We start from the raw sequence: 27,025 nt of genomic DNA, 5'->3' as shown, positions 1-27,025 counted from the left end.
GGTATGGTGTAGGAGGAATGAACGCTACAGAGACACGTGTAATGGAGAGAGACTTGTGGGGTGGCCAAAGCATCATGGTTTGGAGTGCTATAGGCCTGAATCAGAAAATTGGGCCCCATGTATTCCAAAATGTTGGTGCAGGCAGAGGGAATGGCATCACAGCACAGCACTACATTGACCAGATCCTAAGGCCTCACATCACCATAGCCATGTGTTCCAGCAGGACAATGCTCCCTCCCACATGGCCAGGGTCATCATGGACTTCCTGCATCAGTAAAACATCAGAACCATGCCGTGGCTAGCTCTCAACCTGGATTTGAACCCAATTGAACACCTGTGGGATGAAATCCAGAGACAGCTGAACCAGGTGGTCCCAAAGCCGACAACTCACATGGAACTGGAGGCAGCTTTCCTCAGGGTGTGGGCACAGGTGCCAATGGCTTTTGTGAGCCACCTCATGCATTCCATGTACCGACAGTGTATGACCATTTTGAACACCTAGGGAGGGCATACACGATATTGAACATCTCATGCTCTACAATTTCGATGTGCTGGATCTGCCCACTACCAGAACACATGACAACAACCCATAGTCTGTGGTCAAAGTGCATCCAAGAAATTGACTTTATTAGATTTATCAAAATTTATCTCTGACATAATGAAATTAAAACATATTTCACAGTCACACATGTCTCACATTCCTTTTGTGGTTCAGTGTATCCTTTCATTGAATTCTGTGAAAATACCCAAGAATAAACCATCATCATTCTTTTTACATCTAATTTTCTATGCTTGCATAAGTCAGATAGAATTTATTAAAGCAAATTTTCTACAGCCAGTTGCACCTAATTGTTGCCAATCTTCACCTGTTTCTGAGTATGGTTATATTTCCCCATGGTGTACATGGAAGATTAGAAAAGGACACCACTTGTATGATGCACCACTCATTTACATCTATTTTACATGCACACACACACACACATGCATATGTGTATGGTTTGGTTTTTCGGTTTTTCCAGTTTCAGCTAATGAGCTGTGGCCATGCTGGGGCACCGCCATTTAAAAATGTATGTATCTTTATAATATATGTATACATATATACTGCTGGAGTGGCTATGTAGTTCAGAAGCTTGCTTCCAAATAAAGTGATCTTGGGTTCAGTCCCACTGTGCAGCACTATGAGTACCTGTCTTTTACTATAGAGCCGACAAAAGTCTTGATGGTTGAACTGTAGAGACCCAGAGTAATATATGAGAGGTTGGTGCACTTTTGATAAGAAAGTAGAAGGTTATGTTGCAATTTGAGAGGTGAGAAAGTAACTAGAAGGCTATGCAGTACAATCAGAAATAAAATCTGCTGAAAAATTTTCATTTCATTTTATCTAAAACTGCTCTAGTTCCTTACAATACTGGATGTTTTGGATTCTACCCTATGTTTGTCTATATCAATTGACCACAAAGACCACTGAATTAACTTGCACTGTGGATCTATTTCAATCTGGGTTTCCCTCCTCCTATTCACTGTGTAGCAGTTTGCAGTATTTATTTTTAATTGCAGATCTTGTTTCTCTTTTACCATAGCCACATTGAGCTTTTCTCAGCTGTCTCTGACAGGTGTTCATTGTTGCTACTCTTTTGTGAATTTTGATTCTGACCTGGTCATTGGTACATGGAGATGCAACAAACCCTTGTATATCATCTTCCACTGCCTGAACTGTACCCCTCTTTTGTCAAATCTTTCACAAGTTCATCATATTTTCTCATCTTTTAGCAGCACTCTCACTTAAAAAACCTCCACATATGCGTCTGCCTTCACCTCCAACTCTACACTACATACAGAGAACAAAAATTTCCCATACCCTCAATCTCACCACCATAGTCATCACAGACAAAAACTCACCAGGTCATCCATTCTGACAAGACATACAGGTAATCAGCATACCTCTCATCAACTTCAAATAATGTACTTTAAAGCTTAACTGCAAATTGTTATCCTCACCAAACTTTTCAAGCCTCTTTTTCCATTTTTGGAAACCTACTACAGTGTATATTCCATCCCTCTAAAACGTTTAACATCTTTGATCCTGCCAAATTCCAATCTTCTAACATGTCAGTGTTTATGGAAACATTTATTAATAATTACCCCTTTCATAATCTTCAATCTGTTTCCCACCTTCTCAGTGACCAGCAGGATGGCAATGTAATAGCCAATCAACTAGAAACATGCTCTCTTATCTCACAATATCAGTGAAACCATCATCCATGTTTGGTATGAGAATTTCCTTGCTCACCAGCCAACCCATACCCAACTCTGGTAAACACCAATGCTCAGTAATGTCTTCCACACTAACTTTTGTCATTTCTAATAACTCAGACACCTAATCACTCTTCTTTGCGCAGGATTTGTCCACACTCAACCTAAACAACATTGGAAGAGGCTCTATGCAAATTCTCTCAAATTACACCCTACCATCTTGAAAAAGTAAGGAGACATTGACCAATGTAGTTGTAGATATGCAAAAAATGAGATAGTCATAACTGTAACACCTTTGCTTATAGGTCTGGTTAAGCAGTGATGATTTTTTGCTACAACCTCATACCAGTCTTTTGATACCTCTAAGAACTTAGTCTCCTTTAACAGTGGAAAACTAAATCACTACACTTATCAAGGAAACTGTCTTGTACTTCACCCTCACTAATCATGAACAACATATAACTAAAACCCTTAAAGTCATTACAAATATTAGGTCATCTCTGATGATGTATTATGATGTTCCTACATATTTAACATTGCTAAAATAGCTTCACAAAGACTAGGACTCTTCTTTAGAGCCCCAAAATTTTCAATTCTGATAACCATAGGCAAAATTTAAATAAAAATTACTATAATTGTACTGCAGCTACTTGTATGGACACTCTAGACTACATCCCAAAGTCATCTAGTTTTGTTCATATGTATACAGTCATTCACGGTGGATATATTAACATTTCTGTGTACACACTCACACATACACACATCTTTATACATCTGTATATATAAAAGGTAGGATGTGTGTGTGTGTGCACGTGAATGTAGTTTATGCACATCCACAAATTAGCACACATGTCACTCAAATTTAAGAGGGCATTTGTCACGACCCTAGCTGTATTTTCATCAAATTATTTTCCCCCGAGGCACCAGCAAATAGCGGTAAAAATAATTTTGAACCATAACTTGTAACAATTTTCAAGTTGGAGAAATACATGATCATTTGCAAATATGAATTAAGTCCCCTTCTAGCAACGGTGTAAAGAGAGGGAGTGAGAGAGAGATAACAGATTTTTAAGATTTCATTATGTTAGTGAGTGATTGACAGGCAAAAATAGACATACATGGGTTGTTATGTATGTATGTATGTGTGAATGGCTTCAGTCACACACATGAACATGTATGTAATGTGTGTGTGTGTGTTGCCCGTATATATATATATATATACACACACACACACACACAATATAAATGATATTCTCCATTTCTCCACAACTAATTTCCAAATTAGCTGAATCCATTGCTCTACTCATAGCGACATATAGCTGGTCGTGCGTGAACATGGGAGAGAGCAGAAGTTATCAGAGCAAAAATCTTAAGTGTTGACTCTAGACATGCTCCTTCACAAACGATCAGCTATTATTTTGTAAACAATGTTTCGAAACTGTTCATGTTTTTGAAAGGAGAGATCTGACTCTCACATCTCTGCGGGAGAAGGTAGGCCCCTCTGTTCCTCTTACAAAACTTACGTCTGGGTGCCAAATTTGCTTCAATTGATGGTATTACTCAGGGTGGTGGTGGGACAGGGGCACAGGCAAGGGAATATAAAAAACATGTATGCAATAGGTGTACATACGTATATATTTGTGTGTGTGTGTGTTGCCCATATATATATATATATATCAAGAACAATCTTACTTAGAAAGGGATGCGTGCGTTCTGTCATATAATATATTAATAAATAAAACATATGCATATATATATACATATATGTACGTACCTACCTCTACATGTATATATACATGCATATATGGGTACAGGACACCAAAAAAACGTCGAAAACAATGAGAAACGAAAACATAAACACAAAACCAAGGAACTGGACATTTTTCTTAAACAACAAAAAAATAGAGTACAGGACAAATAACACAAGGAAAATTCCCCTTCTTCAGTCGCCATGGTTTCATCTACTCTGCATTTCGAAAGTGAAGGCGATACGCATCTTCAATAGAAACTTTCCTTCCTGCGAAAAGCAAATCAAATAAAATTTGAGATCTTTTTGCAGAGGGGTAAAAATGGTAACAATAAAAAAGGGCAATAACGACAGTACAAAATATAAACAGTAAAAGACAGGACAAGGAGAATAACAAGACAAGAAGAGCTGTTAAGCCGAATGCAAAAAAGTATTACGAACGCTATTTTTGAGGACGGCGAAGGAGCAAAGAAAATGCCGTCCACACTTCAAGGAAGTCAGGCCAGAAAGACAGTAGCAGAGCTCTCGTCGTATTGAATTCAATTGTATTTCCATTCACAGCCTGTGAGAAACTTGGTTTTCCTTTTTCATTTGAGTAAACTTCTCCCACCACGGGAAAGTCGGACGACAAATTTAAAGCCATAATGAAAGTTGAATACACATAAATTTTCAGCCCCATAGGGTGAAAATTACAAAAAACCATAGTTCACAATTAACAATAACCACGGACAAAAAACGAACCCACTCAGTAACAGCAACAAACAACATAGAATTGAAGAGCAAAAAATAATCCAGAAAGAGGCAAAAAAGCTTGGCTTTGCTAGCTGTCGATGCTTATTCACCTTTCAAAACTTATAGAATTTCAAGTGAAATAAATTCACTGATCTACAAAATTAGAAATTTGCATTTCTAAATCTCTCAGAGAGACTTATACAGTAACAGCATGATAAAGTGATGGTTTGTTGCCAACTTAATGTGGCAGTCCTTGGAAAGGGGAGAATGCTGCTGCTATTTAACCCCAGCAATGACTCTGAAACTAGTCTCTAGATGCTAGCTTTGCTGAGTGGAGGTGCTTATCTCCTCTGAAAACTTAAGGACACAGAACGCTTGTGTTACATAGTCAACTGGAAACGATATCTCCTGGGGCTAAATAGCTGTAGCATTCTTCCTTTTCCTGGGACTGCCACATTAAGTTGGCAACAAACCATCACTTAAAAGTATTTTTTTATATTTTATATTTTATGATTGTAGATCAGACAGTGGACAGATAATTGGTCACCACCCACATAAAAATTATGTCCTCTAAACAGTGAAATTTTCTTTTTGGCCTTAATGATAAAATCTTAAAAATGGCAAAACACTAAAAATCAATGCCTTTATAAATATTGTGAAATGGGCAGTATATCTGATGGCAATTAAACTGTATGTATCTTTTTATATATATATGAATGAGTATATAAGGTAATGGAGATGGCCATTAACAACACCTTGAATTTCTCTCCTCTTAATGACTACCAGGACAGTTTCTGTAAAGCCTGATCCACTGGTGACTTACTCTTGTTCTGTTAGCACCAGGAGGTTTTTGACCTTGAGTGGAATAAGGTGAAAATCCTGTTGTTACTCATGGTATCAGTAAAACTTTTGACCATATCTGACATGTTAATATTCTATTGAAATTTCAACCTATGGACTTCATCCTTTCAGATTACACTATTGCCATGTGGGTTGACAGAGCTCTTTCTGTTCCTCGTTGGTTTACCCCAGGGTTTGGTTTTGTTGCCCACTCTTTTCCTTCTATACATCAATGACTTACATGACATCACATTCAATAACACTTCTCTTATGCAGATAATATTACCCTCCCTAACATTCTCCAACCATTCATCATCTATTCACAACCTAAACACCATCACAACAAGACAAACTTCAAGACCAAAGACCTCAAAAGAATCCTAAAATGTAGATGCATCAATCTTGTTTCTTTGAGCAGCAAGAAAACACAAACGCTACTCATCCCAAGAAACATCAAAGGAGAATAGATTAGAAAGTAACAGGATGATGTGAAAAGTAGTGGGAGGGACATGTAAAAGTACATAAGGGGGGATAGTAGCTGCAGTAAGTGGGGCATGATAGCAGAGATGAGAGGGTATTGAGAATTATAGTAGATATAAGAAGTGCTATAAGATGAAGTATGGCAGAAAGTGAGGGAAAGCAATGACTGAAGGTGTTCTGTGTTCATATTGAGTTGTGGAAGATATTTATTGATGAAAGTTGCCTCTTTATTCATTCTTTATTGTACTGAGGTGTTCTGTGAACATTGATAGAAGGGGAAAATTAGGAAATTAGGATTATGATTCCTAGCACACCTTTCTGTGTTCACTGACCTGTATCTGTATTGTGGGTGGCGGATTTGTTCTTTGTGGAGAGTGGTTCTTCAATGGAGTGATATTCCTGTTTGGCATAGACTAGATTTTCCGAGGCACAGGTGAAATTTGATTTAATCTTGAATATTTCACTTTGTTTAAAGTGGAACTCTGAACCCTCCAAAAGGTGGGGGCATGGTTCTGTTGTTAATGGATATAGTCTTGCACTGGTTAATATTTTTTTCAATGATTTGGGTTGCATTTTGCTTTTGATAATTTTGTGTGAGCCTAAAATTTTGTTCATTGTTTTATCTCCTGTGAGGATGGGAAGATTTTGGATAATAATGCTAAAGGCTTCGTTGTTTCTAGGATTATGTGTGGAGATGTATGGGAGTATTTTTAAGTCTGGTTTAGTATTTCAGTTAATTTCCCTTAATGTTTGTATATCTATTTTCATAGCTCATTTAATGCCATCATTTATTAATGATATTGGGTAATGTCTTTTGATTAGTATTGATCTGAGTTCAAGGAGTCTTTGTTCATTCTTTTCACTAGATTATAAGGTATATTAATTTTTTTATGTGTTTGGGGTGGCATGAGTTGAATAATAGGTATTGTTTAGAATCTGTGGGTTTATAGAAGATGCCTGTTTCGATGTGGTTATTGACTATTTTAATTAGGATGTCAAGAAAAGGGAGGTGTTTACTGCTGTGCTCCATGGTGAATTGTACGTTGCTATTAATATTGTTAAGCATTATTTTGAAATCGAGGCGTTTGGCCATGGTGTCTTTCCAAAGTATAAAGCAATCGTCCAAATAGCTCTTCCAGTTCACCTTTAAATAGCAATGAAATGAGGTGCCATATTTTTGTAGTGATGATTGATATATTTTAAGCTCTAGGTAACCTATTACAAGGTTCGCAATCACTGGAGCAGCTCGGGTTCCCTTTGCAATTACACATTTTTGTCGATAGTAAACTATCGAACATGAAATAGTTGTTCAGTAGGATGAATTTGAGTGCTGTGATTATGAATCTGTGGTTGATGCATCCTGGGATCTCTTCTGGGTATTATATATATATATATACACACACACACACACATATATATATATATATATAGAGAGAGAGAGAGAGAGAAACATTATTATTTCTAAATCTCTCAAAGAGAGATATTCAGTAACAGTGCTTTAAAGTAAAGCCTATTTACCAACATAACATAGCAGTGCTGAATGAGACGAATGTTACTGTTGTTTAGCCCCAGGAAACATCATTTCCAGCTGGCTATATGACACAATATCTGTGTCCTTATATTTTTGAACAGAGGAGTTCAGCACCCCATCCAGCACAAAGCAACCTCTATGGACCAGTTTCTGGTTTGTGTTCGAAAATATAAGGACACAGATATTGTGTCATATAGCCAGCTGGAAACGATGTTTCCTGGGGCTAAACAACAGTAACATTCGTTTCATCCAGGACTGCCACATTATGTTGGCTAATAGTCTTTATTTTATTCATACATATATATATATATATATATATATATATATATATATATATATAATATATATATATATATATATATATATATATATGGTCAAAACTTTGAAGTCACTGTCAGCCTTTTCTTTGTAAAAATTAATAAATATGAATACTATACAAAGTATTGAATAATCTCTTAATTTAATATTCTATTGTTTTTATATATATCTTGACATAAAAACAAACATTGCTATGTAGGTAAACTTACATGTAAGTATGATATGTATATATATATATATATATATATATATATATATATTATATATATATATGTGTATGTATGCATGTATGTATGTATGTATGTATGTATGTATGTATGTATGTATGTATGTATGTACAAGGTGGTATCAAAAATTCCTGGGCTAGTTCTGTAGCACACCAACAGATGTCAGCACATGGTTGCATGCAGTGAGAGCTAGCAGTGACCGTCATGAGGCAGTGTGGCAAGTGACATTGTTGTGTTTACTTCACAAGTTGTGAAGTATTTTTATGATCATGTGTATGCTGTAGTCTGTGATTTTCACATGGACAGTAAGATGGAACAAAGAGCCAAATATGAAATTTTGTGTTGAACTTGGGAAGTTTGCTACAGAAACATTGAGAATGCTTCAGCAAGCTTATGGTGATGAGGCAATGGATTGTACACAATGTTTCAAGTGACACAGGTGTTTCAAAACCAGAAGTCCCTGGAAGACGACGAGCAATCTGGAAGAACTGCCATAAGCGTCACCTTCAGAAATGTGATGAAAATTCATCAGGTTGTGCATGAGGATTGTCAGAAGACACTCAATGACATTGCTGATGTTGTTGGTCTATTGTACGGGTCCATGCAGGCAATCCTAACTTCTGAATTGAACATGCGGTGTGTCTCTGACCACTGAGCAAAAAGAATATTGTGTTGAAGTTTGTGAAGATCTCTATCAGCATGACCCAACCTTCATATCAAATATCATCACCAGTGATAAGAGTTGGGTCTACTGGTATGACACTGAGATGAAGCAGCAGTTGTCACAATAGAAGAGCCCTTCATCTCCATGACCAAAGAAAACATGATAGAGCCACAGCTCAATCAAGAGCATGCTCATCATTTTTTTAAATTTTTGATATCCACAGTATTGTGCATCAAGAATTCATCATCCAGGGCCAGATCGTCAATATTTTGAAGTGTTTGAGGGAGGACATTCAGCAAAAACAACTGTATCTGTGGAGTGCAAAGAATTGGATTCTTCATGACAACAATGCACCCTGTCACTGATCTCTCCTCACTTGTGAGTTTCTCGCCAAAAACATGGTATCACTTCCATGCCAGCCTTATTCACCAGATTTAGCACCTGCAGACTTCCATCTCTTCCCCAAGATGAAAATGCAGCTCAAAGGTCACTGTTGTTGAGATCCATAGGAAATTGCAGAAGGTCCTCTAGTCACTTATGGAAAACAACTTCCATGCTGGATTCCAAAAGTAGCAGAAACACTGGGACTGGTGTATTGCTGTGCAAAATGACTATTCCGAAGGTGATATTAAAACTTAGGTAAATAAGTTATTTTTTATTAAGCATAACTAGTCCAGGAACTTTTTGATACCACCTTGTATGTATATATGCAAAAATATATACACATGCACATGTATACACTTCTAAAATTATACATATACTAGCTGGACCCGGGAAAACTTCATGGAAAACAAAAAGTGTAAGCATCTGTAAATAGTGGCTTCATTTAATAGCTATCAAATAATTATGCATAAGCAGGACCCTGGAAAATTCTACAAAATACATAAAATGTAAACACCTTTAAAATTAACATCCAATTATAGCACATTTAAAATTAACATCCAATATTATAGAAAAGTAAAAGTGATATCCAATATTGACTTAAGATCCAGTATATAAACTACAGTAATCAATTATATTGTAGGAAAGTAAAAGTAACATCCAATATTTGCTGTGGTTATGTATCTGTCTACTCTGAAAATACTGATAAACATGTAAAAACACAGAATGAATATCACCTTCCTTTCAGTCACCACTCACTCCCTCTCTGTCTCTCTTCTCTCTTGCTCTGCCACTCACTTCAACTATACTGCCTCTACTTAATACTTTTTATTTCTCTTTTTCTTTCTACCTCTCCCTTCAACTGTAGAAAGTAGCAGTAACAGAGAGAGAGAAAGAGTGTGAAAGAGAAATAGGCAGACAGACAGATAGATAGATACATACATACGTACATACATACATCATACATGCATAAACACATGCATGCATGCATGCATACATACATACATACATACATACATACATACATACATTGTTTTACAATTTCCATATATTTAAAGGCTTTGTCATATATCGTACAAAACAAAAAGTCTTCCAGCATTTTCTCTATGAGAATGGTTTCATTCTCTTTCACCATTATTCTCTATCCACTCCCTTCCTTCACTCAATCTCTCTTCCTCCTCCCACCTATCTCCTTCCTCCATGTTGCCTTGTCTCTAACCATCCTCCTACATTTAATGTAGTTATATTTCTCTCACCTCTCAGCACTATCAATCTCCCCATCTCTCTCACTCTCTCCAACTCCCCCCTCTTTGCCACTTTGCCTCTCACTTCAACTATAGTGCCTCTGCTTAACAAGTTTTATTTTTTTTTGTTTTACCTCTTCCTTTCAACTCAGTGTGACATACACCACAGGTATGTACATATGTACATATTAGCATATTAATATTATTGATGATGATGCATAGTATTACTGAAATAACATGCATCCTTATTTTCTTAATTATATACATATAATTGATAATGATATATACCTGATTAATATATTTCTTTGCTATTTTATCTGAAAGAACAAAATTATTAATTTTATGCATTTAGAAATTATATAAATTATGACAAAATTTTAAATAAATTATTAGCTGAATTTAATGTTTTTGTTGTGTGTATATGTTAATCAGTGTTCTAACATTGAAATTCTATTTGTGAAATGATCTATTTCAATTTGTAAAAAATTATAGGAGATTCTTCAACGCTGCCGCGTCGAGCCACGTCACTTTCCAGCGTTCCTTCAAAGGTAAGTATTAATCTAAGGATTATTTTTCATTAAGACAATCTATTGTTATCATTGATAAATTTCAATAAAGTTTCAATCTGAAAACAGTTAGACCAAATGCCATTGAGTTTGCTATATCTAAATTAGATTCAAATCATATTAAATTCAGCCTAGAATATCTCCTGATCTTTTCCACTCAAACCTGTCTCTCACTACCTGTGCACACTCCACAAATGCAATAATTTCTGCAGTCTTTTCGAACTCACAAAACAAACTATTCTGATAATGTTCATTTTATGAGTCTCAGGCAGTATGCTCCCAAGCAGGTCACTTCAAACTCTCCCCTCTCTCTCTCTCCATGTATCTACTTATCTCATCCCCTAAAATGGTAGCCTCTCTGACTCTGCCAGCCACTGACCTATCACACTCTCTTTCAACAACTCACAGTAGATGAGCTTTCATGAAAGATCCTCTGTATCATCTTGAATGTCTTTCCCTCCTCAATAACAACCTGTGGAGCTTACATATGCATGCATGCATACTTTCATACATACACACAAGGGTGTGCTGAAAAGTTCCTGGCTTTAAGGATATTGTGAAATGCCTTCTGTTTTTTTTACAGGGCTTAGAAAAACTGAAGAAACATTGCAATAAGTGTGTGAATGTGAGAGGGGAATATGTTGAATAAAATCATAATTAACTGATCCTCCTGTATTTTCTTTTACCCAAAGGCAGGAACTTCTCAATACTCCTCATATATAGTATAAATAGTGTAAACCACAGACACTTGCATACTAAAATGAAAAACATGTACACCACACAAATACAATTTAACCATGAGCACAAACATTTGTATATATATAAGGCAGGATGTGTGTGTGTGTTTGTACGTGAATGTAGTTTATGCACATCCACAAATTAGCATGCATATCGCTCAAATTTTAGGAGGACATTCATCATGATCCTAGCTGTATTTTCGTCAAATCATTTTCCCCCAAGGCACCCGTGAATAGTGAATTTTCATAGCGGAGAAATCCACTGTAGTGACACCATCATTGTTTACAAACATGAGTTAAGTCCCCTTCTAGCGATGGTGTAAAGAGAGGGAGGGAGAGAGAGAGAGAGATATAATAGATTTTTAAAATTTCGTCTTTTTACTGAGTGATTGACAGGCAAAAACAGACAGACAGGTGTTGTTATGTATGTGTGAAACACATGCATTGCCCATATATATATATATATATATATATATATATACACACACTCAATATAAACGATAATCTCCATTTCTCCACAGCTAATTTCCAAATTAGCTGAATCCGTTGCTCTACTCATAGCGATATATAGCTGGTTGTGGTTACCAGAGCAAAAGACCTACGTGTTGACTCTAGACACGCTCCTTCGCAAATGATCAGCTATTATTTTGTAAACAATGTTTCGAAACTGTTCATGTTTTTGAAGGAGAGATTTGGCTCTCACATCTCTGTGGGAGAAGGTAGGTCTCTCTATTCCACTTACAAAACTTATGTCTCTGTGTTTACAAATTTGCATTTTGTAAACAATGTTTCGAAACTGTCCATGTTTTCGAAAGGAGAGATCTGACTCATTTCAATCATAACGTCTACCAATTTTGATGTATTTTGTTCAAACTTGATGCCAGTATTACTTAGGACTCATGGGATCTTTGAATGCTTTAAGTTCTCCAAAAACGAAAGAAAAAAAAATCGACGAGTGGAAAAAATCAATAAACTGATTCCTTATGAGATTTCCCAATCAATTTGTCTGCAAAATTTCAGCCAAAAGTTTACCAATTTCAATGGATTTCACTCAAATTTGATGTCAATGTTACTTAGTTTGCTTTGAAATAAAGAGCTTGATTAGCTTAATAATCATAACTTAATCCCGAGCAAAGCCGGGCTATACTGCACATCAATTGAGTAAGATGACCACAAACCCCTGACACCTGTCTTAACTAAAACAAAAGGGCCTTGCTATTTGGTTAGTGACCAGCTTGAATTCCCTAAATGAAAAAGACTTAAGTAAATCTTAAAGAAATCATATATATATATATATATATATATATTATCTTGAACTGGTGGCAAGGGTCTCACAATATGTGAATATGTTTAGAACATGTGTCTGGAGTAGCAAAAGTGCCCAAAGGTGCCTTGTATATGGCGGTGAACTTTACCTTTCTGGTATGATGTACAAGTGCACATCCAATTACGAATATCTTTTTGCATACAGGGCCACATGAAACCACTTGAAATTAATTTTGCTGTTGCTGAAATACCAGGATGAGATAGATTATAAAGAACCAAAAAAGAAACGTTTGTTTATGAATCTTAGGAATGTAAGGTCTGGAAAAATTGGTAGAAACATCGCACCAAATAGAAGAATTTGTAAAATGTAGTGGTAGTAAACAGAGGTCTAAAGAAGGTGAGTCCAACAATTGAAGATGCAAAAATTTGTCATCTTGTTATTGATTCAATGCAATTTGCTGCAAGTCAGTGGAATTAATAATATGTATGCAAGATAAGGTATCAGCTGCAGAATTATCTGCACCCTTGATGTAATAAATATCAACAGTGTATTGTGAAATGAAATCCAAATGTCATAAGTCTCTGGGCAAATATTTGTTTTTAGTTGTAGAGCAAAAGTCAATGGTTTATGATCAGTAAAAACTGTAAAGTGTTGCTCCTCAAGAAAGTGTTGGAAATTTTTTCATAGCTAAATAAGCAGTTCTATACTAAATGTGCTTTACCTTGACTCTGCTGGTTTGAGGTATTTGGGAAAAAAGCATGTGATTGCCAAGCATCTAGAACAGGGTGAGCCAAAAGTTTAACTCTTGATAACTTGTCCTTAATATCCTCAAAAGCTTGTAGTTGAATAGAATTTAATGATATAGGTTCATTTTCCTTTTTTTATTACGTGAGGGGAAAAATTGTCTTAGTACAATGTGGAATAAATCTTCTATAGAAGTTAAACTGAGAAATTCTCATAGCTTTGTTGGAGAAGAAAGAACTGGAATATCACAACTAACATCAATCTTCCCCTGTAATGGACTTATTCCATCTTTATCAATTACATGTCCCAGAAAAGTGATGGAAGGAACACCAAAAACACATTTATTTGCATTAATTATCACACCATATTGTGACAGGTGAGTAAAAGGTTGTTTTAAATGAAGTATATGTTCCTCTTCTGTGGAACTGGCTATAATTAAGTCATCAATGTAAGTGAAAACAAAACCTAGACCATGTGGGGCTTCAATAAATCTCTGAAAAGTATTAGTAGCATTACGTAGGGCAAAAGGCATTTGAATTCGAACAAACCAAAAGGAATAATTAAAGTAGTCTTAGGGATCAATTGAAATCTGGTTGTATGCACACACTAAATCGAACTTCAAAAAGATACTACTGCCATATAATGATGCAGAAAAATCATGAATATGAGAAATATTTATCTTGTACTGTTAAAGCGTTGATAATCTCTACAAGGTTGCAAATCTGACTTTTTAGGTACAAGGTGTAAGGGAAATAACCAATTATTGCTAGAAGGATGAATTATACCAAGATCCAACATGTGACTAAATTCCTCCTTAGCTACTTTAAGTTTATTTGTGGCAAGATGTCTGGAACAATACATGACAAATGGTCCTTTGGTAATAATATGGTATGTCACTGTATGCACTAGAGTCTTATCCAGAAATTTTAATAAAAAGTTCATGGAAATGATTAGATGGAACACAAAAAAAAAAGTGGACTGACAGTAGAAGGGCTGGAAAACATACAAGTGTAGAGAGATGAGTTTTTGTGTCAATTAATTGCTTACTTTTTAAATTGACCAAATGGTGCAAAATCTGCACTAAGAATCAGGTAAGGTAAGTCTGCAACCATAAAAACCCATAAAAATTGACATCACAGATTTATATCCAAGGTGAATCATTTTTCACCAAAAAAGTCTGAATTGGGAAGTGATTTTCTGCTTGTAAGATAACGGCTGTTGGTCCTCATGAATCAGTCAATAAGCTCACAAGCCAAATACTATATACTACTCCTATGTCTACCAACAAATGCTGCTTGGAATTGGTACCATAGATTAAAAAAACACACGACAAGTTGATGATCTTTCCAGAGATGTAGTCCTGTTTAATCTCTAATAAAGGAGTTTTCTTGGCATTGGATAACTGGAGTAAAAGTACACAGGGAAGTACACTTATGTGCATGAATTCCAAAATGATGTCCACTCCCTGCTAGTGCTTGTACCATGACATCTAGAAAATGAACATCTGTGAGGTCTTGCATGCAGACTGGAAGTAGGAAACCATAAATGATTAATTTGGTCAGTAATATTTTGGACATTTTCGTCAACAACTTTGCAAAAAAAGAAGCTAATTCAGAAGATAGTGATGAAATGAAAGGATAATTTTCTGCACCACTTGAAGTTAAGGAAATGTCCATTATACCATCAGCTGAGTCTGCTAACTGTTGAATGGAACACTGCTCCCTTATGGTTGTTAAAATTGCTTGCAAATTAGTGGATAGGTGGGAAAAGAAAAGTTGCGGTAAAATGTCCTTGCCCAGAGGATTACTCCCTAATAAATCACACATACATCGGAGCAGTTATGATGGGTATTTATCTCTTAAAATTTCTATACAAAGGAGCTGATGAAATCGTTTTTGTTTTGATGTGGAGGTGCACCTCAGAATTTCTTTCTTTATATGTTGATATGATGGCTGGTCTGCACGGGTGGTGATGAGGTCTTTCATCTCACTGCTTAAGGCAGGTGGTAATATGCTAACTAACAAGTGAAATTGTCTAGTGTTGGAAGTAATTTTGTTAGTTGCAAAATTTGCGCTTAGTGGAGAAAACCAGATGGCCAGGTCTGCTGTGAATGGTGGGGAAACAAACAACATGGCTGCTGGCATAAGATATGTTAGAAGAAATGGAAGGAACTGGAGAAGATGCCATGCTGCATTTGATTACAGGATATAAATTTCAAAGAAAGACAACAGCTGGCAATTGCTCAACTCAAAATGTCCTGCTGGCAGATTTAACTGCTATTTCAAGCCAAGCAAAGTGATTCTTTGAAGTTCACAACAGTAGAGAGAGGTAGTAATACTTGGACACAAGAGATTCTGGACTCCAAATAATTGAAAGTATAAAATCTGCAATAAAAGTTCTACATTTGAATTTCTCAATGGAAAAGATTTTTATGCATGATGTGTAACAATAATTGAGAAACTGAGCATCAATAGTCATTCAGGATTTATAGGATGTTCATTGGTGGAAAGTGTGCTTGATCTTTACTGCTTATATGTACTGAATTATTGTATAGGATGGCTGTCAAGTGAGGTCATCAGTTTATATGATGGTTCATCAGTCATTCATTCAGAGTCACCAATTTTTCCAGTAAGTCTAAAGTCCCCCTTGGTTTTACTACTGAATCATGCATACCATTATAAAATATATGTTGCATGTTCACTCATGGAAGTAATACAAGAAATGAACTTTAGAAATAACAGCAAGACTTTATTCTTCTAAAGTAGTACAGTGGATCAAGAAAGAAATATCACGAATTCTGATGGTTGTAGTTCATCCATTGTTTGGATAATTCAGCTTGGGTCATTGTTGGTTACATGTGCTCCATTATATTAATTTTACTCTGGTGAATAACGGCAGGGAATCAACATAACTTGCCTTCATGAAAATCACTCACCCTTCTGCTTGTAGATAATGAGTCACACCAATTTATAGTAAAAAGGAGACTCCAGAGCACATATAGATTAGTTCTTTGAGAATATATTATGCACAGCATGATTGGACTTTCAATCTAAATCCTGCACAATATTCAACAAGTTGCAGCACAGGACTCAACTAATGTTCAAAACTCACATGATAGGTAAAACAACCAACCATTACATATTAATGTGCTGAGCCTATATCATTTTAATGTATTCGATATGCCACAATAGCAATTGGTTTCACTACACTATCATTGTCAGAAACCAGTTTCTTCCTTACAGGAATATTTCAAATAATTAAAAAAAGAGAACATCCATCTGTCTGTCCATCCATCCGTCTGTCTGTCTGTCTGTCAGTCAATCAGTCAATCAACACCTACTTTTTTGTACCATATATTAGTGGTCTTTTGTCTTTGACAATTTTGGCAAAAGCAATACTGTATTAACTTCAGTAAATCCTTTGAACATATCTAGATGAGAATTCTCTGGTAAATTTATCAACTATGAGCACCATTGAAATTGCTCACTAATAGCATTATATTCATTAATATGTAGACATGCACTTTCTCTCTGCTTCTTCTGTGAGTAGCTTAACAGTCCCTGATTTCCTGAACTGACTAGCCATTATAGTTTCCTGAGGCTTTCCCCTTAAGAACTGTATCTATCTGAAAACTCCTTTCTTCTACATTTTTCTATACACTGGTCTTAATGCTTAAGTTTAAACCTCATCAGTTTGAGAAAAGGCTATGAATACTTTTTCCATGGACTAGAATATAAATAAATAAATAATTACAATTTCAGTCATCATATCATGCTATGTTTTATAAATCATATTCTTTTTGATGGAGATAAAGAACAGTAGAGTGCCTAATGTATTTTGTGATATTTAGTTATATCCCTTTACATACTGAGTTTAATTTCCACCAAAGTTGACTTTGCCTTCCATTCCTTCAAAATCGATAAACTATGTACCATTAATAAAAAAACTTGGTTGATTTTCTTAATTTTTATCTCTTCTGTTGTAACATTGAGTCAAAATTATTTTGAATGTAAAATTTTTGCCAAAATTATATTTAATTATGTGTAAATATTTTTATCTTCTAGCTCATATTCTACCTTCTGAATTTGTTTTATTCTTGCAACACCTTTATTTTCACTAAAATTCTTTGCTTTTGCTCGAAATGCAAATATATGATTTGTTCATTATTGAATATAAGTTTGTTGTATTTATCTTTCTTTCATATAATGATAGGAATTCAATATTCTAGCATATAATGCTGAGAAGTATTAGATTATATATCATTTTCTGTTGGATATATGTGATCGTAACTTGATTTCATACAAAGTCAAGTTTCTCAGTGTTTCTTTCATTGCTAAAATCTTTTCTTTTTTTTTCTGTTTTCATAACGGTTTAGATTATGTATGTATACAGATATATACATATGTTCTTATAAAATATAGCTTGAAATATTTGTTAAATGTATCTCTTGTATGAATTGTTTCTTGTCTAATGTTATTTAACAGGAAAAAGAAAAATCCTGATGCTACAAATGTCTTATAAATATTTAATTTCAAATGAATATTATCTTATTTATTCCTTTATACTTTTGATTTTGTACACGCTCAGAACACTCACCGTTTCAAAGCATTAACAGCTACAAGTATTGCGATGGCATCTGCTGCCAAAATGATGGAGGTATATTTCTGAACATCATCTCTAGTTGTGTTAATGCAGCCTTAGACTGTCTGCTAGCTTTGTGATCAGACATTTCGTGCAGATGTAGATATTAGCTGCACCCGTCTCGACCACATCTTATGCATGTAACAGGATGGAGCATGCCTGCATAGCAGATTCCTAAATTTATCTTATTTATTCCATTATAGTATTCGCATGTATTTGAGTGGCAAAAGAGTTTGCCACTTTTATCATTTTACAGAACTCTTCTCTGTTATTGCCACTTTTCCCATTACTCCTTTAAATAGACTTATATTAGAACTACTATAATTTTAGGCTAATGTATATAAGGAGAATATATTAATAATAAATATTTCTATTTGCATAAACAAATATTTTTCCATGGTTAATAAGTTATAGCTTTTATAAAAAAATTTACCCTTGTAAAAGGTAAACATTTTTTATTTAGTCATTCACTCATTCCTTTATTTAATAATCTGTGCAAAAATATTTTTGAATGTTAGAATAAGGTATAGAGCTTTTCTGTTATAGGTTTAAGTTATTGGCGCATTAAATCTACTTATCTTTATATCCATTAAGCAAATATGCATGTGCACCCACTCACATAGATAATAGTATTCTTTTTATATATAATTGTGTATTTGTTGCTGAGAAATTAAAAATAGAAATAACTTTCAGTGCATCAAAATTTTTTCGGACATTTTCCTTTGAAAAAAATATTTATGCATAGTTATGTAAAAAGATATGTATGTGCTTGTGAATGTACATGTATGTGTGTGTGCTATATAAATTTTCTTTCATCTCCAAAGCGATGTCCATTTATTATTTTAAGCTAAAAACAACTTTTTCAATTTTCTTTCTTAGCTTACATCATCTATTTGTGAATATCATCATCATTAACACAAAAATATGTTTTATTTATTTATGTTAATACGGTCTCTTAAATTTTTACTAGGAAGAATTTGTTTTTATTCTTAGTAGAGAAAACATATTCTTATACATTCAGCACACAAATCGGTTCAAATAACTTTATCTCACTAGCATTGGGTTTTCATGCTAATTAAAAATTGTTTTATGTGTGCATGCATGCTTGTAATGGTTTATATTATTACATACTATTCATATGTCCTTAGCAGAGTACAAAACTTAAAACTTGGCTGGTTTTATCAATGCCTCTGTGCATGTTACCAGAAATGCAGCTATATACAAAAGCAACTGTATGCAAATATTACTCCCATCATCATAGTTTAACTTCCGTTTTCCATGCTGGTATGGGTTGGATGGTTTGACTGAGGTCTGGAGAGCCAGCGGCTGCACCAGGCTCCAATCTGATCTGGCAATGTTTCTACAGCTAGATGCCCTTCCTAACACCAACCACTCCAAGATTGTAGTGAGTGCTTTTTAGATGCCACTAGCACAGGAGCCATCAATCATGTTCAGATAGTGCTTTTTACATGCCACCGACACAAGAGCCAGTTAGGGCGCACTGGTATCGGCCACAATTAGATGGTGCTTTTTATGTGCCACTGGTACAGGAGCCAGTCAGGTAAATCTGGCATTGACCACAATACAAATATTTTTTTTTACATTAACTTAAACTAAATCTATTGGATAATTCTCCCTCTTTTTCCTAACATGTATAAACTCCAAACCAACTTATACTCTATGCCTCACTTCTAACTAACAAACAAACTACATATCCTATTCTACTTTGAGATACAAATCTCTCAACCTCATCTATAGTCTACTTTTGTTGTCAAGCCTACACTCTTTACTCAACTCTCACTCTGATATGGCATCTACACATGTAAAGAACCTATTCTCCCTGCCACTAAATTCTTTCATTTGAATTATTAGTAGCAAATTCTCCCTCTCTAATTCCCAATACATCTGTTTCTTTTATTATTCTCTAAACTCTTCCAACCACCAACAGTTGTTTGACCATATCTATTCCTACACTGAGAACATTTTTTTCACTTCACCTCTTTTGAAAGTCATGGCTTTTGGTAATTTTAATGCTCTTCTTTGCTTTTCTACTCATACTGATGCTGCCAACACAGTAACCAAAACTTTTGCAACCCTCAACTCTCTGCCTCATCTAGTTTTATCTCTTACAAGTTTCCCTGACCAATACGTAAACACCCCAAATCCACGCTATCACTTTGCAAGATAGCTCTAGTTATCATGGACCATTTTTATCTCTGCACCTGCCAGGCAATCATACCAAATGTACCCTGACCCCATCCTATGATGGGGGTCATGTTAATCATGTCCCCTTCAACAACAAAATGACACCATTGCATTTATTGCATTCCACCCACTAAACTTTAATAACCTGACACTAGAACACTCACGGTTGCTATAAATACTAGACCATCACTTACAGTCATACAAATACTGCACTTTTACTGAGTTATAAAATAGGTAAAATAATCAGTGGATGCAATTTTGAAATGGGAAATCCTTATATTCTCTTGCTAATTACAGCAAACTATGAAACATTTAGGATTTGATTCTAGGGAACCTACTTCACAAGCACAGCTTGGAAACTACCTTCATTTTCTTTTACCACTAACCTATGTGCCTATATATATATATATATATATATATATATATATATTAGACAAAATGAGATAACAAAGCCAAGGCTGTGAGTTTTCAGGACATTTGTAAGAAAAAAGATGTAAATATAGTCTTACAGCTGTTTCTGGGATATTATAGATATTCCTTCATTAGAGGTGATGTGAGATAGTTAAATAAAGGTAAATATTTGAGTTCGAAATAAGGAATTATTATGGAAAAGGAGGAGATAGGGAATATAGAGGGAAATTAGAAATAAAAATATGAAATATATAAAAATATATAATATATAGCACTTACTTAGCATTACCTGCCACTCTTTTGGTCTTCTAGATACCAGTACCTTTCATACCCTTGCTATATATATATATATATATATATATTGATCATCTTTCTGAGTCACTAAATTATTTTCCCTCCACCACCATACATCTCATTCACCCATACACATATGTTGGAGGAAGTAAGTTGGAGACTGTACAAGGCAGTTCCTCATCAGTAGAGCTGTCCCTAAAGATACATGCATACATACATGTATATGTATGTACATGTAATACCTATCATTTTTGTTCTCTAAATTCTAAGGATATAGGTTTCTTTCATCGATGGAAACCATTTACTTCCTTGTAGGAAAAATTCAAATGAATAAAAAAGATAACATGTTTGTACACACAAACACACGAGTACACACAGACACATACTCACTTGGCATCAGCAATCACATGTTTAGGGTGGATAGTCATTGAATTTACAATGAATACTATCCCTAACATTAGTGCCTGTCAACCTTGTTAAATAACTGTGATGTGAAAGGAGGAAAAAACTGAAGCAGAAAGAGAATTACGCTAGTCTTACCTGTCTATCTGGAAGAGTCACTCACAACGATCATGTGCCCTGTCTGCCGCTGTACCGTTTAACAGGTCTGCTCTTGTATGCTGTCCACTGCCAACTGATCGCTCGTGCCTCACCGACCTCACTTGCATGCTGCAGCCCTTCTGGTGGAACCCACAGGCCCAACTTCCTACAGGACATGCATACTCCCTCACTTCCTGTCTTTCCCTACAACACAGCCTGGCTCATAACATTACATGCCCCAACTGATCTGAAGATCATTCAACCAACCTGCCCACACCCTCTTCTCAACTCTGACCACACATCTTAACTTGTCTTATAATCAGCCAACCAGTGGAGAGGGCACCACTCCCTCTGCGACTACCGTGGAACTTCAGGACTGGCCTCAGTCCCTGGCATGTTGCTGCTGGCTTTGTCCTCTTGTCCATTACTATTGGTTCCATCCTCCATTGCATTGACGATCCTGCACACATCCAAAACATGATGTGGTATGCCATCTACGGGCACATTATTCCTCGAATTAACAGAAGTTATTGTCCCCTTTCCATATTGTGATGTGCACCGCACATATGGGAGTTTAACCCAGACTTCCCCAACCTGCAGAAAGGCATGCTCTTTCTCTTCAGTGGCAATGTGGTACATGGATGTCTCCACTTGTACTTGAATATTGCCCTGTGTGGCACTGACTCCTCTGCCTGGGCAACATATTGTACCAAAAAATGGCCTCAACCAGTGGGATGTGCCCCCTCCTCTGCTATGGTCTTGATGGTGCGATGATGCCTCTCCACAACCCCATTGCCTCTTGGTCGGCATGCTGCCCTGAAGAAATGGCTAACATATCACCTGTCAAGCATTTCCCTCAGCACCTCCGAGTGAAACGCAGTGCCATTTTCCACTAGCAGCTCATCCACAGGGCCTCATTTTAGGAATATCTCATTTAGTATTCTTGTGATTTCCTCTGTGGTCCCCCATCTTCATCTCCCTCCATATGGCCAACCGCCCCAGTCTGCAGTCGACCATTAAGAAGTATATCCCCTGCCGATAGTGCATCACATCCACTTCCTGTCATTCCCAGTTCTGTTCCACTGGAATGCTTCCTGCCTCATACACACCCGGAGCAGTGTCAATGAACTGGCACCTGTCGCAACTCCCAAACACTCTCTGCACACCTCTGCCTGGCCAAGTCTGAGTCAACTTTCCTGGCTAGGAACAGGGTCCTGTCCACCTCCATGTGATGCATTGTATGCAGCCTCCTCAGCTCCACGTCACTCAGTTGACACACTGCAGCCACTTCTTGCTCTAGATCCTCTGGCACCTGCACCCAGGCTTTCTTTACTCTGGTCAGTATGTTCGCTCTATTCCCTTCAGAGGGCACAAAAACCACTCACATCCTCAGGTCAAACACGGCAGCTAGCTCACCCAGAATTCCCAAACAGTGTCTTATCAGCCTCTCTGCGCCCCCTTTGGTTCACACTCTCTGCTCGCCGGTGACCACTGATCCCGACCCATCTAAGTACAGTGGCCGAATCAGTCTGGATCTCGATGGCATGCAGCCCCCACCTCAGGGCCAGGTTCAGTTGCTTCCACACTGCATCCAGCTCCACCATGTTAATGTGGTTGCAGTCGTCCTTCTTCCTGAGCCAGGCTGCATCCTCCACCATGACACATCCAAGTTCCAGGACAACTCCCATTGCTATGCTGCTAGCATCACACCACAAGATCCCATTCTTCAATTTGGGCACATACCAGTTTCCTCTTACTGGGTCCTCCACAGTCACTCTCACCAAGACTTCTTACATCATGGCAGTTGTCTTCTTGTCCACATTGTCATTCCACCTCACTCCTTCAGCTCACCTCTTGATAAAGCTGCATGCTGTCTAGAGCCATTCTGCAATCAGGTAGTATCCCAGCAGCTTCCCACACACAGAAAACAGTTGTCTCGGAGCCCAGTTCTGGGATCTCATTCCCTCTCCAAAACACCAACCCACCAGCCTTGTCTCTCCATAGTTTGAGTCCCAGTGCAGCTCTTCCTTCCATCGCCTCCAGTGATTTGGCAATTAGTCCAAAACTCCTCAGGTGGCTTATGACCTCCTTTGCCGACATGATGCTCTTGTCCACCAGGACATCATCAATATAGGAATTGGTGGCTCTTTTCACTTTGTCCGCCTTCCCCAGGTCAGTTTTGAGAATCATCGCCATAATCTTCAGTGCTGAATCCGAATCCCAACCTAGTCAGGCACTATGTCTAACACTTGTACCTTACTAGCTGATATTTCCACAGTCTCATAGCCACATGCAGCTGCAGGTATGCTAACTTCAAATCGATGATTGTGGAGGCCCCTATCACCTGCCTCCACTCTCTCAAGGTTTCGTTACAAATGTCTGTGACTTTGCCACCTGTATGGTTGTTCAGCTCTCAGAAATCTATTACTGGCCTGACTTTATGCTTTGTCGGCTGCATCCACTCTCCACTTCCTCCTTCCAAGGGATCAGAATGCTTTCCTTGATCCACCTCTCCCTTGAACTTGCTTCTGGCACCCCACTTTCAGAGTATGCTGATAGCAGCCTACTGTGTTTTTCAACATCAGAGGATCTCCCTTCCAGTACTATTCCACTGTCCACTGTCCACTGGGGCTTGTGATACCTTCCCCCCATCATGATGACAACTAATGGCAACGACTGTATACACACTTGTAATCTTTCGACGGGACAACTACCAGTGCAGTAGTCTTCCTTAGACCGTTTCCCTGAACACATTCACTAGAGATGTGGCCTGTTTGTCTACATCTATAGCAAATTACTCCAGGCGTGGGTTCCTTGCAGTCTCTCACCATGTGTGAACCCTGACACCGAAAACACCTGCCCTTTAAAGGGTTGCGCACGTTCCTTATTTGACCCCTTCTCATTGCTGCAGTCACTGCTAAAGGTGTCATGGAGTGAATATTCAGCAGCTTTTGCAGTTTGACCGACATGTGGTCAGGAAATCCAGTCACAAATGCTAATTTAACGGTTTGTTCCAGTGCTTTATCTTTGTATCTCACAAGTCTGGCCAATCTCCTTATTTCATTGGTAAACACATCAACCTATTCATCTGTCCACTTCGCTTTCCCCAATTGACCATATGCCATAAATGGCCCTTCTGTAAAAGCCTTTTCAGCCAGACGTCTGTTTTTTCTGTGCTTAACTGGTCCTTCCCCTCTATTTCCAGATATAGTTCCAATGCTGATACGTCAAGGTACAATATATCAGTGCTGTCATAGGTCCCCATTGCTATGCCAAAAGAGCCCACGGGGTCAGTTTGCTTGACCCAGGCTGAATCTTTTATTGAACAGTAACATTTTCCTGGCATGCATGATGACATTTATGTCCCTGTCGCTAATGTCAGTGAAGCCCCCTAGCAAAAGAAAGTGCCTTGGGTAAAAATTGACTATGTCGAACTGGCTAAACCTTGTTTTGCCTCTTCCCTTGTTGGTACTAAACCATGTAATCACATCATTTGTGCTGTGCCATAGGGAGAGGTTGGTGGCTCTCCTTATGTCATTGTTGATGTTCTCCAATATGTGCTTGCTCACCAGACCAGTCTCAGATTTAGCTGGGTGTAATGTTGTTTTCTGTGTAATGTTGTTTTCCTTGGTCTACCACATGTGACACCTGAAGGAGAAAGGAATTCCATACATAATCCCATGGAAGATCCTAGAAAAACCAGGCCCCCTACATTAACAGGAGCAAGCGTTGCAAGTTGTGCATAGCTGAATGGGTGAAGATATTAAAGAACTTCCTTGACCCAGGGAACATCTTAGATTCCAGGATGTAAGTCTTCAGACTCTGCTTATACTTCAGGCGATTCCTACTGAAATCCTGGGACCCAGAAGTAGACTGGGTAGATTCCAGATAGCAGTCTAAGGGAGATAATCCCATGCACTTGACCCTTCACCTTTGTCTGTAGGTTCAACAACTAGCCACAAAGTCTTTTCTCTCTTCACTTTGAAGAGAGGTTTTTGGTCACTGGCCTTTAGGGTTTGATGAGACATAAAGCTAAGCACTTTATGGATATGAAACCCTCGGTAACCCCATAGACTGGTCATAACTATCTTTATCTAAACACTCTACTGCTCTATAAATTATAGTGTGCTTCTCTTTTGGATTTATGATTTACTGATGATATATACATATATGTCTTGCAAACAAGACATATATGTATATATATATAGATAGATAGATAGATAGATAGATAGATATATAAGTAATGTTTGTTGTCACCACTTCAACAAGGGTGCTCCATTTGAACAGATGTTACTGCGATTTTTTAACCCAAAGAAGACATTTCCTGGGGTTAAAAAGTTGCAGTAACATCCTTTCAAACAGAACAGCCATGTTGAAGTGGCAACAAACATTACTTGCCAGTACTACAGCTACTGCATTCATCTCTTACAGAGATTTTAGGACTAGCTTATTTGCTTATATATATATATGTATGTGTATGTATATATATATATATATATAATATATATATATATATATATATATATACATATATATAATAAACTAACAAATGTATGGTAAATAAACAAATGACATGATGTATACTGAGTGTTCAACTGGGCAGGAGACAAACACAGAAGGTCCCTAATTCTTCATCAGTTACCAACCAATTGGTAATAATCAGTTTAACATGCCATTTCTGATAAAACTTACACGTGTGTATGTATGTATGTATGTATGTATGTATGTATGTATACCAAAACAATGTATACGCACTTCAGGAAAGGAAAAATCATCATCATCATTTAACATCCGTTTTCCATGCTGGCATGGGTTGGATGGTTCAGGGAAGCCAGGAGGTTGCACCAGGCCCCAATCTGATCTGGCAGTGGATGCCCTTCCTAACACCAACCACTCCGAGAGTGTAGTGGGTGCTTTTTACATGCCAATAACACAGGGGCCAAGGGAGCTTTCATCGACCACAATCAGATGGTGCTTTTTATGTGCCACTGGCATAGAAGCCAGTCAAAGTGGAACTGGCATCGGTCACGTTCGGATGGTGCTATGCCTGACCAGTAACAGTATCTTCAAAGAAAAATGGTCTCGTTAAACCTCTAGATGACACACCACACTAGACATTAACACCCAGTAAATTGACTGCTTTGTCCACATGCATGTGAAGATTTTCTGATGAGTAAACACAATTATGTCAGTTCACTATTCC

At 37.0% G+C, this 27,025-nt stretch overlaps 1 protein-coding gene across 1 annotated transcript in view; it reads left to right on the top strand.

Moving 5' to 3' along the window:
* LOC115226447 overlaps positions 1-27,025 on the top strand; it is a 577,012-nt gene that overhangs the window by 363,158 nt on the left and 186,829 nt on the right. The window contains exons 15-16 of the mRNA XM_036500752.1: positions 10,910-10,965; positions 18,319-18,387. Of these exons, the coding sequence (XP_036356645.1) occupies positions 10,910-10,965; positions 18,319-18,387 (125 nt within the window). The remainder of the gene's footprint in view (positions 1-10,909; positions 10,966-18,318; positions 18,388-27,025) is intronic.

The sequence above is a fragment of the Octopus sinensis genome, linkage group LG2 (assembly GCF_006345805.1).
Source record: "Octopus sinensis linkage group LG2, ASM634580v1, whole genome shotgun sequence".
Classification (NCBI taxonomy): Eukaryota; Metazoa; Mollusca; class Cephalopoda; order Octopoda; family Octopodidae; genus Octopus; species Octopus sinensis.
This window is presented reverse-complemented; position numbering and strand designations above follow the sequence as displayed.